This window comes from Scyliorhinus torazame, chromosome 6, assembly GCF_047496885.1.
Source record: "Scyliorhinus torazame isolate Kashiwa2021f chromosome 6, sScyTor2.1, whole genome shotgun sequence".
Taxonomy (NCBI): domain Eukaryota; kingdom Metazoa; phylum Chordata; class Chondrichthyes; order Carcharhiniformes; family Scyliorhinidae; genus Scyliorhinus; species Scyliorhinus torazame.
In genome coordinates this window covers 312,516,951-312,530,544 of record NC_092712.1, presented here as the reverse complement: position 1 = coordinate 312,530,544, position 13,594 = coordinate 312,516,951, and the positions used below count along the sequence as shown (strand labels likewise).

Genomic DNA, 13,594 nt, shown 5'->3' with positions numbered 1-13,594 from the left:
AAGTAGGCTTACATTAACACTGCAATGGAGTTGCTGTGAAAATCCCCTCGTCGCCACATTCCGGCGCTTGTTCGGGTACACTGAGGAAGAATTCAGAATGTCCAAATCACCTAACAAGCACGTATTTCGGAACCTATGGGAGGAAACCGGAGCACACGGAGGAAACCCATGCAGAGGGATACTGTGCAGACAGTGACCCAAGCCGAGAATCGAACCTGGGACCCTGGCGCCGTGAAGCAACAGTGCTAACCACACAGCCCCCCCCCTCCCCCCCAATGGTGGGGATCCACACAGCCCCCCCCCAATGGTGGGGATCCACACAGCCCCCCCCCTCCCCCCCCCAATGGTGGGGATCCACACAGCTGCCCCCCCTCCCCCCCAATGGTGGGGATTCACACAGCCCCCCCCCCTCTCCCCCCCAATGGTGGGGATCCAAACAGCCCCCCCCCTCCAATGGTGGGGATCCACACAGCCCCCCCCCCAATGGTGGGGATCCACACAGCCCCCCCCCAATGGTGGGGATCCACAGCCCCCTCCCCCCAAATGGTGGGGATCCACAGCCCCCCCCCCCCCAAATGGTGGGGATCCACAGCCCCCCCCCCCCCCAAATGGTGGGGATCCACAGCCCCCCCCCCAAATGGTGGGGATCCACACAGCCCTCCCCCCCAAATGGTGGGGATCCACACAGCCCTCCCCCCCAAATGGTGGGGATCCACACAGCCCTCCCCCCAATGGTGGGGATCCACACAGCCCCCCCCCCCCAATGGTGGGGATCCGCACAGCCCCCCCTCCCCCCCCCATGGTGGGGATCCGCACAGCCCCCTCCCCCCCCCATGGTGGGGATCCGCACAGCCCCCCTCCCCCCCCCCCCATGGTGGGGATCCGCACAGCCCCCCTCCCCCCCCCCCATGGTGGGGATCCGCACAGCCCCCCTCCCCCCCCCCATGGTGGGGATCCGCACAGCCCCCCCCCCCCCCCCCCCCCCCCATGGTGGGGATCCGCACAGCCCCCCCCCCCCCCCCCCCCCCCATGGTGGGGATCCGCACAGCCCCCCCCCCCCCCATGGTGGGGATCCGCACAGCCCCCGCCCCTGCCGGCAAGGGAAGCGGCAGCCTCCCCCTCTCTGACCCACACCGGACCCGCCTCTGCTTCAAACCGAGAGCAGCAAACCCGCAGAATCGATTCCCGGCGCGGCTGAAAGCCTCCCGCCCGGATGCGGAGCGCTGGAGCCGCTCCCCCCGCGCCCTCGGCTCACAACTCACAGCTTCAGGCTCTCGTACGCGGCCGCCGCCATCTTGCCGTCTGCGCCGCTGGGCCCCGCCCTCTGACCCCGGCGCCGGCCCCGCCCTCCGCCACGTGACCCCGGTCCCGCCCTCCGCCACGTGACGCCGGCCGGCCCTCTGACCTCGGCCCCGGCCCAGCGCCGCGTGACGCCGGCCCGCCCTCTGACTCCGCCCAACCACCACGTGACGCTGGCCCGCCCTCTGACTCCGCCCAACCACCACGTGACGTCAGCCCGCCTCCCCTGCGGCCCGGGGAGGGTCTCAGTTGTTGTTGTATTCCCATTGGTTTGCCCAAGGCCCAAGTTCCTCGGGTGATCATTACTGAAAGTCTGCTGCATGTTCAATCTGACAGGAACACAGGAATTAGGGGCAGAAACAGGCCATTCAGCCCTTCCAGCCTGCAATGCCATTCAGTCAGATGCTGCCTGATCTCCCATCTGTTGCCCATAGCCCTTCAACCCATTTATAAAATCAGAAATACATCTCTCGCCTTCTTGAAACCATTTAATGACTCAGATTCCACCGCGCTGTGGGTCAGCGAGTTCCACAAATTCACCACCCTCTGCGAGAAGTAGTTTCTCCTCATCTCAGTTCCAAATCTACCGCCTCTCAACCTATATGTGTGGCCCCTCTTCCCCCACGTTTACTTTATCAATCCGAGACAAATATCAACTGCTGCTGGCAGGTCATCAACTCGGTGAAAGACGCTCTTTGGTCTGCCCGAAACTTGCTGATCTTCCAGTGCAAAGATTTGTCCTCGACCGAGTGTTGCAGACTGGCACATTCCAAGGTCCAGGACTAAGTGCTGAGGGACGCACTCAAGCTTGGGGCAGCTGCCGCCAAGGCGCAGTGGGGAAAGACCACTGTGTAAGGTCTTTCCAGCAAATGTACACCGAAGGGCGGGTAACAGTGTAAACCCCCCTCGGTCTGGGCCACCGACACTCCAATGTATAAAACAAACATGACAATGTAAATATTTAAGAAGGAATTGTAATGTAAAGAGTGATATGTGTATAATAATATCAAAATTGAATGGAAGAAAGTCAAGGCAATGTGTAACTCTGCCGGAAATGTACAGTCAAGACAATTTGAAATGTTTCTGTAATGCTTATGATAAATTTTATGAATAAAGTATATTTTTTTGAATAAAAAAAAAATCCCATTTAGTACTTTAGACTGCAACTCAGATATGGCTTCTCGGGGACCGGGCTCTACGTTCCCGTGTAAGACCCCCCGAGATGGTGCTGAACACCATCAACCAAATCCTTTCCAACTTCGGGCAGGACCAAAACATATGAACAAGGTTCGCAGGGCCCCCTCCCACATTGTGCACAAACATTTTCCACCCCCTCGAAGAGCCAGCTCATCCTTGATTTTGTGAGGTGCGCCCTATATACTAACTTCAGCTGCATCAGCCCCAACCTTGCACAGTGTCATGATATTCAGGTGAACATCACAGTACATACATACACACATAATGATGGACAGATCAACGGACCAATCAACACACACAACACGACAGCCAATCACAGCCATGTCGCAGCCGGCAGACAAGAAAGCAGTACTACGCTTCCTAGGCATGGTCAACTTCCTGGGGAAGTTCATTCCCAACCTTGCCTCCCACACGACGGCTCTGCGCCACCTCGTCAAGAAGTCCACGGAGTTCCAGTGGCAGCACACACACCAGCAGGAATGGGAGGAGCTCAAACTCAAGCTCACCACTGCACCAGAACTGGCGTTTTTCGACACGTCTCGTGCCACTAAAATCTCGACTGATGCCAGCCAGTCCGGCATTGGGGCGGTACTCCTGCAGCGGGATGACACTGTGTCATGGGCCCCGGTCGCCTATGCCTCGCGGGCCATGACCCCCACAGAGCAGCGCTACGCGCAGATCGAAAAGGAGTGCCTGGGCTTGCTAACCGGTTTAGACAAGTTCCATGATTATGTGTATGGTCTTGCCAGGTTCACTGTTGAAACTGACCACCGCCCCCTGGTCAGCATCATAAACAAGGACCTGAACGAGATGACCCCTCGCCTCCAGCGCATCCTACTTAAACTCAGGAGGTATGACTTCCAACTGGTCTACACCCCAGGGAAGGACCTTATCATTGCGGATGCCCTATCGAGAGCAGTGAGCACGCCGCCAGATTCAAAGGGGTTTGTATGTCAGGTCGAGGCGCAGGTGGCCTTCACATCGGCAAATCTGCCAGCTGACGACTCCAGTCTGGCCCGTATTCGCCGAGAGACTGCGGCCGACCCCCTTCTACAACGTGTGATGCGCCACATGACGGGAGGGTGGCTCAAAGGGCAGTGCCCGCAGTTCTACAATGTCCAAGACGACTTGACCGTCATTGATGGTGTCCTTCTGAAGCTGGACCGGATTGTGATTCCGCACAGCATGCACAAGCTGGTTCTCGACCAACTACACGAAGGCCACCTGGGGGTCGAGAAGTGCAGAAGGAGGGCCCGAGAGGCGGTATACTGGCCGGGCATCAGTGACGATATTGCCAACATGGTGCTCAACTGCCCAACCTGCCAAAGGTTTCAGCCGGCGCAACCTCCTGAAACGCTTCTGCCCCATGAACTGGTGACGTCCCCATGGGCGAAGGTGGGTGTGGACCTCTTTCACGCGCTCGACAGGGACTATGTCATCGTCGTTGACTACTTCTCCAACTACCCAGAGGTCATACGCCTGCACGATTTGACGTCGTCTGCTGTCACCAGGGCCTGCAAAGACACCTTTGCTCGCCACGGCATTCCGATGACGGTCATGTCGGACGATGGGCCCTGTTTCGCCAGCCAGGAATGGTCATCGTTTGCTGCCTCATATGGCTTCACACACGTGACGTCTAGCCCTCTACACCCCCAGTCCAACGGAAAGGCGGAGAATGGCGTTCACATTGTCAAGCGGCTCCTCTGTAAGGCTGCTGCTACCGGATCGGATTTATACCTCGCCCTGCTGGCCTATCGCTCGGGCCCACTAGCCACTGGTCTCTCACCAGCCCAGCTGCTGATGGGTCGCGCCCTCAGGACTACTGTACCTTCCATTCTGGCGCCCACGACCGACCATGCTCCGGTACTGCATAGGATGCAACTGCAGCGCGGTCGCCAGAAGAGGTCATATGACTCACGGGCAACTGATCTTCCCGCCCTGGCCCCTGGAGACGAAGTCCGCATCCATCTACCAGAAGGTGGCTGGTCAGCACCTGCCGAAGCTCTCCGACGCGTGGCTCCCCCCTCGTTCCTGGTTCGCATGCCTGATGGATCCGTTCATCGGCGCAATCGCCAGGCTCTTCGCCTGCTTCCACGCTCGCTACGAGACCTTACACCGACACCGTGCCCTCCTGTTGTTCCGGATTTCGACTTCGTGGCGCTGCCGGCTACCATGCCCCTTTCATCGTCGCCCGTGGCCAGGCCCGTTCCTCAGCCGGTGGTTCCAGGCCTACCCTTGAGGCGGTCAACCCGAATTCGTCGCCCACCTACTAGACTGGACTTATGAGACTGTTTATACATTGAACTCATGCAGCCACTTTGTTAATATGTTTATGTTCTTATCGTTACAGGAATTCGCTTTATCGTTCAACGTTTCCCCGTTCTTTGTTCATGGTACAACCTCGTTGTTATGTTACACCCGACATCGCCCCTTGTATATAGTTAAACCCCATGTACATGGTGTAAATATTGCACACCCACACATTTAGCTACACTCAGTACACATCTCTATTTATAACCACGTAGGCACATAATCCTGTAAAAAAAAGGGGGGATGTCATGATATTCAGGTGAACATCACAGCACATACATACACACATAATGATGGACAGATCAACGGACCAATCATCACACACAACACGACAGCCAATCACGGACAAGAGCATACACATTACAAAGCAGGGAACACAACACTTCCTGGGCACTCGAGCAGGAGAGAGCTCAGGGCACAGACCTCATTGCCAGCCACTCTGAGGTTCACCATGTGCTGAATACCAGAGTTTACTATGTTTATAGTTCAATGAAATAAAACTGCGTTGTACCATACGCAATCGTGTTGGTTCGTCTGTGTGTCAGAGTACCCAACACTTCACACAGGAGGTCGAGGCATTTACCCTCCATAGCACCTAACACCACAGTCCCTCTTGAGCACCCCACCCCCACTTTGCCTTAATCCCCTCCATGGACACCCTATCCTTCTCCAGGATCCTCCCGTAGATTGCCGAAACAACCCCCAATGAAGAGGCCTGTGGCTATTGGGATTCTCCGGAAAACCTTTCTTGCAAAGTACCGAATCTGCATGTACCTAAACCCTTCCTCCTGTGTCAACCTGTACATCTCTCCCAACTCCTCTAGGCTTGTGAATCCCGCCCTGCCCGCCCCCCCCATGGAACAAATCCTTCATTTCCTTAATCCCCCCCTCATCCCATCTCCGAGACCTCGCATCCACCCTCCCCGCTCGAACCCATGATTCCCCCTAATCATCATCCCCCCCCAGACCTGGTCCCCAGCCTAAACTGCCACCAGATCATTAATGTGGCCACCACCACTGGGCTCACCGAATACTTTCTTGGAACCATCGGGTGAGGCGGTGCTGCCAGCGTCTGCAACCCCGATCTACTACACAAGCCAGCCTCCATCTTTACCCACAGAGCGCCCCCCCGCTGCACCTTCTCCACATTCGTCACCCAATAATAATACAGCAGGTTTGGGAGGGGCATAACCTCCCTGTCTGTTGTCCTCTCTGCAGAACCACTCATCTAATCCTGGCCACCTTTCCTCCCTCCAAATGAACAAGGAGATCAACTTGTCCACCTCCCTAAAGAAGGACTTTGATAAAAAAGACAGGCAGGCACTGAAATAAAAACAAGAATCGCGGCAAAACATTGAACAGAGGTGGGACAAGAGAGGGGAGTTGTCCCACCTCAGCAAGCCTGCATTCGCCCGCCCCATCAAACTACTGAAATTGTATTTTCGGAGCCCTTCCAAATCTCGGGCTACCTGCACCCCCAAGTACCTAAAGTGGGTTACCGCCAAGCGGAATTGCAGCCCCCACCCCCTCCCCCCACTTCCGGTGGGTAGACCATCCTCTTGCCGAAATTCACTTCAAAGCCAGAGAACGTCCCGCACTCTGAAGCAGCTGCATTCTGTGACCACCCCATGCCCCCCCCACATGACGTGCTCGATTCTGAGATATACAACAAGTGTTCTTTCAAAGGGCTGGTGCAGACTTGATGTGCCAAATACCCTCCTTCTGCACTATAAATTCTATGAGATCATCGGCGTGTAAGGACCCTATGTTCCACGCACCCTCACCCTCCCCCCACCTCATCACCTCACCATCTCCTTAGCCAAATGGCCAAGGGCACTATAGCCAATGCAAACAACAGGGGGGGGACATAGGGCAACCCTGTTTCCTACTCAGGTGCAGTGCAAAGAACCCAGAGTTCATGCTGTTGGTGCAAACACTCGGCAACGGTCCCTTATACAACAACCACACCCATGCCACAAACCTCGGCCCAATTCCAAATCTCTCCAACGCTGCCATCAAGTGACCCCACTCTACCCGATCTAATGCCTTCTCTGGGTCCAATGCCACCGCCACCTCATCTCCTTTCCCTCCGCCGGGGACAGGATCACATTCAGCAACTTCCTCGAGTTAAGGGCAGCACGGTGGCACACTGGTTAGCACTGAGGTCTCACGGCGCCAAGGTCCCAGGTCCTATTCCGGCTCTGGGTCACTGTCCGTGGGGAGTTTGCACATTCTCCCAGTGTTTGCATGGGTTTCGTCCCCACAACCCAAAGGTGTGCAGGGTAGGTGGATTGGCTACGCTAAAATTGCCCCTTAATTGGGAAAAATGAATTGGGCATTCTAAACATTTTTTGAAACACCTTCCTCACCTTCGAGAACAGCTGCCTTCCCTTCACAACTCCCGTCTGATCCTCCCCAATCACCTTCGAGAGACACCCTTCGAACATTGATGCCAACACCTTTGCCAATATCGTGGTGTCTACATTCAGCAAGATATGGGCCTATACGACCCACACTCCACCAGATCCTTATCCTTCTTTCTTTTTTTTCAATAAATTTTAGAGTATCCAATTCATTTTTGTCCAATTAAGGGGCAATTTAGCGTGGCCAATCCACCTATCCTGCACATCTTTTTGGGTTGTGGGGGCGAAACCCACGCCAACACGGGGAGAATGTGCAAACTCCACACAGACAGTGAAATGAAAATCGCTTATTGTCACAAGTAGGCTTCAAAGCCTCACCTGATGCCTCATTCTCAGGTGGGTCTCCTACAGCACCACCATGTCTGTCTTCAAATGTGTAAAAAACCCTTGATCTCTTCACCAGCCTCCTAGCCCCCTCACATTCCCCCTCACAGCGGAGTTACTGGGTTACGGGGATAGGGTGGAGGTGTGGGCTTAAGTAGGGTGCTCTTACCCAGCGAAGTTGGAAATGATGAAGGAACAACAGGCGAGCTTTGACCGACTATCTACCAGGAAGCCGGTGTGCCAACAGAGACGAGCAAGGGGTGCAGTTTACGAACATGGAGATAAGGCGGGGCATATGTTAGCAGGTCAGCTCCGGAGGGAGGCAGCGGTAAGGGAAATTGTTCAGGTGAGGGATAGGGCAGGGAAGTTGGTGGTGGCTCCGGATCTGATCAACAAGGTCTTTGAGGAATTTTATGAGAGGTTGTATTGGTCAGAGCCACCTGGGGGAGACCGGAAGATGCAGGAATTTCTAGATGGGTTGGAGTACCCGAGGTTAGGGGAGGGGGACAGGGCTACATAGAAGGAGCGATAGTGGAGCAGGAGATAAAAGATGCAGTGGGAGGATGCAGTCGGGGAAGGTGGCAGCGCCGGATGGATTTCCGGTGGACTATTATGAAAAATCCAAGGATAAGCTGGCACCCGATGGTGGGGATGTTTGAAGAGGCGATAGGGGAGGGGGTGTTGTCACAAACCTTGATTTCCCTGTTGCTAAAAAAAGATAAGGATCTGACAAAGTGTGGGTCGTATAGGCCCATATCACTTTTGAATGTGGACCAAAAGTATTGGCGAAGGTTGTGGTAGTCACCACTGTTGTATATATATTACATGAGGTGTAATACGGAAGGCTCCTGTTCTACAGGTACGGGGGTAGATCCCTGCCTGCTGGCTCCGCCCAGTAGGCAGAGTATAAATGTGTGGGCTCTCCGAATTGCAACATTTTCGGCAGCAGCTGTAGGAGGCCACACATCTCTGTGTAATAAAGCCTCGATTACTCTCTACTCTCGTCCCGTCGTAATTGATAGTGCATCAAAGGTACTGGCGAGTAGGCTGGAGGAGTGCCTCCCGAAGGCGATAGGTGAAGATCTGACAGGGTTCGTGAGAGGGAGGCAGCTCTTTTCAAACATCATTATGGCACTGGCGGAGGGGAAGGAAACAGAGGTGGTTGTGGCATTGGACGCTGAGAAGGCGTTTGACCGGATAGAATGGGGGTACTTGGTGGCAGTTCTGGAGCGGTTTGGGATTGGACCAAGATTTGTGAACTGGGTAAAGCTACTATATCAGGAGCCGAAGGCAAGTGTCCGCACAAACATCATCAGCTCGAGATACTTTTCTCTCCACCGTGGGACTAGGCAGGGATGACTTATGTCCCTCCTGCTGTTTGCACTCGCAATTAAGCCGTTGGCCATCGCATTAAGAAGTTCATGGGGTATGGAAAGGAATAGTGCCGGGGGGGGGGGGGGATAGAGCATAGGGTGTCCTTATATGCCGACGACTTGCTCTTATACGTGTCGGAACCAAGTGTGTCGATAGGGGGAATATTGGAGCTGCTTTGAGTGTTTGGGTCTTTTTCAGGGTACAAACTAAATCTAGACAAGAGTGAGTATTTTGTGGTGTCTCGGCCAGGGGTGGGGGCAGGGGTGGGGGGAGGGGCTGCTATTCCGTGGGGCAGGGACTCACTTTAGGTACCTGGGGTGCAGGTTGCCCAGGAGTGTGTGTGTGTGTGTGGGGGGGGGGGGGGGGGGGCAGGTACAACATTTCTAGTTTGGTGGGGAGAGTGAAAGCTGATCTGGCAAGGTGGGATGGTCTCCCTCTGTCACTGGCGGGTCGGGCACAGGCGGTTAAAATGAACGTGTTGCCACTATTTCTGTTTATTTTCCAATGCATGCCGATTTTCCTGCCAAAGGCTTTTTTCAGAGAGATTGAGGGAAGGATTACTTTGTTCATATGGGGAGGGAAGGTGGCCAGAGTGAGAAAGGTGCTGCTACAGAGGGGAAGGCAGACAGGGGGTTTGGGTCTTCCGAACTTGATGTATTACTACTGGGCGGCGAATGTGGAGAAGGTGCGGAGCTGGGTCAGAGGGGTTGATTCTCAGTGGGTCAGAATGGAGGAGAGCTTGTGCAAGGGGAAAGGGATTGAAAGCACTAGCAACAGCGCCGCTCCCGATGGCTCCGGGGAAATACTCAGGGAGTCCGGTAATAATAGCTTCATTGAGAATTTGGAGGCAGTTTCACCAACACTTCGGGTTGGGGTTAGGGCCAAGGGAAATGCCGATTCGGGGGAACCACAGATTTGAGCCAGGGAAGTGGGATGGAAATTTTCGGAAATGGGAGGAGAAGGGGATTAAGACACTAAAAGATTTGTTTCTTGGGGTCGGTTTGCAGGATTGAAGGAGCTGGAAGCGAATTATGGGCTGGAGCAGGGGGAAATGTTTAGATACATGCAGGTTCAAGATTTTGCCAGAAAGGAGATACAGAGCTTCCCGGTGGAGCCGGCCTCCACATTGCTGGAGGAGGTGCTGACGACAGGGGGACTGGAGAAGGGGATAGTGTCAGCCGTTTACGGAGCAGTTTTGGAAGAGGAGAAGGCACCACTGGAAGGGATCAAAGCAAAGTGGGAGGAAGAGTCAGGAGAGGATATGGAGGAGAGGTCTGGTGTGAGGTGCTCCGGAGGGTGAATGCCTCCACCTCGTGCGTGAGGTTGGGGCTGATACAGCTGAAGGTGGTATTCAGAGCACACCTCACGAGGGCGAGGATGAGCCGATTCTTTGAAGGAGTAGATGTGTTTGAATGTTGCGGGGGGGGGGGGGGGGGGGGGGGGGGCACTAATCACGTTCATATGTTTTGTGTCGTGTTGGGTGCTCTGCTACACAGACGAACCAACACGATTGCGGATGGTACAACTCAGTTTTATTACTAACAATATTTACAATGGTAAACTGGTTACTGTGGTTCGTTCATTACCCTTGAATCTGTGGACCTATCCCTAACACTGTCTTGGAGTGGCACTCAGCACATGGTGGATGTCTGAGTGGCTTGCTGTGAGCTCTGTGCCCTGAGCTGTCTCCTGCTGGAATGAGTGGGAAGTGTCGTGTTCCCCGTTTTATAGTGTGTATGTTCTTGCCTGTTGTTGGCTGTGGTGTTGTGTGTGTATTGATTGGTCCATTGATCTGTCCATCAGTATGTATGTATGTTTGCACCATGATGTTTACCTGAATATCATGACATCCCCCCCTTTTTTACAAGAACATGTGCCAATGTGGTTATAAATAGAGATGTGTACGGAGTGCAATATGTGTGTGTGCAATATCTACAACATGTATATGAGGCTAAACTATATACATGGGGCGATGTCAGGTGCGACATAGCAACGAGGTTGTACCATAAACAAAACACGTGGAAATGTTAAACATCGAAACAAACTCCCGTAACGACAAAAAAAAAGAGAAACATATTAAAACAGTGGTATGATACATCAGTGAGTTCAATGTTCAAACAGGCTCATAAGTCCAGCCTAGTAGGTGGGCGGCGAATTCGGGTTGACCGCCTCAAGGGTGGATCAGGATTCACCGGCTGAGGAATGGGCCTGGCCATGGGCGACGACGGAATGGGCATGGTGGCAGAATGCTCCACGAAGTCGACATCAGGAACAACAGGAGGGCGTGGCACCGGTGTAAGTTCCCGTAGCGAGTGTGGAAGCAGGCGAAGAGCCCGGCGATTGCGCCTGCGAATGGAGCCATCAGGCATACGAACCAGGAACGAGCGGGGAGCCACACGTCGGAGAACTTCGGCAGGTGCTGACCAGCCACCGTCTGGTAGGTGGATGCGGACGTCGTCCCCAGGCGCCAGGGCGGGAAGATCAGTTGCCCGTGTGTCATGTGCCACCTTCTGGCGAACACGCTGCTGTCGCATCCTGTGCAGTACTGGAGCATGGTTGGTTGTGGGGACCAGAATGGATGGCACAGTGGTCCTGAGGGCGCGACCCATCAACAGCTGGGCTGGTGAGAGGCCAGTAGCTAGTGGGGCCGAGCGATAGGCTAGCAGGACTAAGCAGAAATCCGATCCGGCAGCAGCAGCCTTGCAGAGGAGCCGCTTGACGATGTGAACGCCCTTCTCCGCCTTTCCATTGGACTGGGGATGCAGAGGGCTGGACGTCACGTGTGTGAAGCCATACGAAGCAGCAAAGGACGACCATTCCTGGCTGGCAAAACAGGGCCCATTGTCCGACATGACAGTAATCGGAATGCCGTGGCGTGCGAAGGTGTCTTTGCAGGCCCTTATGACAGCGGACGATGTCAAATCGTGCAGGCGTATGACCTCTGGATAATTTGAAAAGTAATCTATGACGATTATGTAGTCCCTGCCGAGCGCGTGAAAAAGGTCCACACCCACCTTCGCCCAGGGGGACGGCACCAGCTAATGGGGCTGAAGCGTCTCAGGAGGTTGCGCCGGTTGAAACCTTTGGCAGGTGGGGCAGTTGAGCACCATATTGGCAATGTCATCACTGATGCCCGGCCAGTATACAGCTTCTCGGGCCCTCCGTCTGCATTTCTCGACCCCCAGATGGCCTTCGGGTAGTTGGTCGAGGACCAGCTTGTGCATGCTGTGCGGAATCACAATCCGGTCAATGACGGCCAAGTCATCCCGGGCATTGTAGAACTGCAGGCACTGTCCTTTGAGCCACCCTCCCATCATGTGGCGCATCACACGTTGTAGAAGGGGGTCAGCCGCAGTCTCCCGGCGAATACGGGCCAGACTGGAGTCATCGGCTGGCAGATTTGCCGATGTGAAGGCCTGACAGACGAACCCCTCCGAGTCGGGCGGTGTGCTCACTGCTCTAGATAGGGCATCCGCAATGATAAGGCCCTTTCCCGGGGTGTAGACCAGTTGGAAGTCGTACGTCCTGCGTTTGAGTAGGATGCGCTGGAGTCAAGGGGTCATCTCGTTCAGGTCCTTATGTATGATGCTGACCAGGGGGCGATGGTCAGTCTCAACGGTAAACTGGGGGAGACCATACACGTAGTCATGGAACTTGTCTATTCCGGTTAGCAAACCCAGGCACTCCTTTTAAATCTGCGCGTAGCGCTGTTCTGTGGGGGTCATGGCCCGCGAGGCACAGGCGACCGGGGCCCAAGACACAGTGTCATCCCGCTGTAGTATGTTTGCACCATGATGTTTACCTGAATATCATGACATTTTGGTCCTGTCCAAAGCTGGAGGATTACTGGAAGGAGGATTTTAGGGTAATTTCTAAAGTGGTGCACGTGAAACTGGACCCGAGCCCCCGGGAGGCCATATTTGGGGTGTTGATCGCCCAAAGGTGGTTCCTGATAGGTTGGAGAGCCACCTCTCCACCCTGTGCCCTGGCGTGGCGGGGGGACCTGTTGGAATTCTTGACTCTTGAGAAGGTTAAGTTTGAACTGAGGGGAAGGGTGGAGGGGTTCCACAATTCATAAGAACATAAGAACTAGGAGCAGGAGTAGGCCATCTGGCCCCTCGAGCCTGCTCCGCCATTCAATGAGATCATGGCTGATCTTTTGTGGACTCAGCTCTACTTTCCGGCCCGAACACCATAACCCTTAATCCCTTTATTCTTCAAAAACCTATTGATCTTTATCTTAAAAACATTTAATGAAGGAGCCTCTACTGCTTCAGTGGGCAAGGAATTCCATAGATTCACAACCCTTTGGGTGAAGAAGTTCCTCCTAAACTCAGTACTAAATCTACTTCCCCTTATTTTGAGGCTATGCCCCCTAGTTCTGCTTTCACCCACCAGTGGAAACAACCTGCCCGCATCTATCCTATCTATTCCCTTCATAATCTTATATGTTTCTATAAGATCCCCCCTCATCCCAGTCTACTTAACCTCTCCTCGTAATCCAACCCCTTCAGCTCTGGGATTAACCTAGTGAATCTCCTCTGCACATCCTCCAGTGCCAGTACATCCTTTCTCAAGTAAGGAGACCAAAACTGAACACAATACTCCAGATGTGGCCTCACTTACACCTTAATGAATTGCAGCATAACCTCCCTAGTCTTAAACTC

The 13,594-nt window shown here is 54.3% G+C and overlaps 1 protein-coding gene across 2 annotated transcripts in view; it reads right to left on the bottom strand.

The window, feature by feature from the left end:
* Nucleotides 1-31, bottom strand: part of sacm1lb (SAC1 like phosphatidylinositide phosphatase b) — an 88,871-nt gene extending 88,840 nt beyond the window's left edge. For both annotated transcript variants that reach the window (XM_072510083.1, XM_072510084.1), the window contains exon 1: nucleotides 13-31. In XM_072510083.1, coding sequence (XP_072366184.1) covers nucleotides 13-14 — 2 coding nt within the window. In that variant the 5' untranslated portion in view covers nucleotides 15-31. The remainder of the gene's footprint in view (nucleotides 1-12) is intronic.
* Nucleotides 32-13,594: the final 13,563 nt, after the last annotated feature.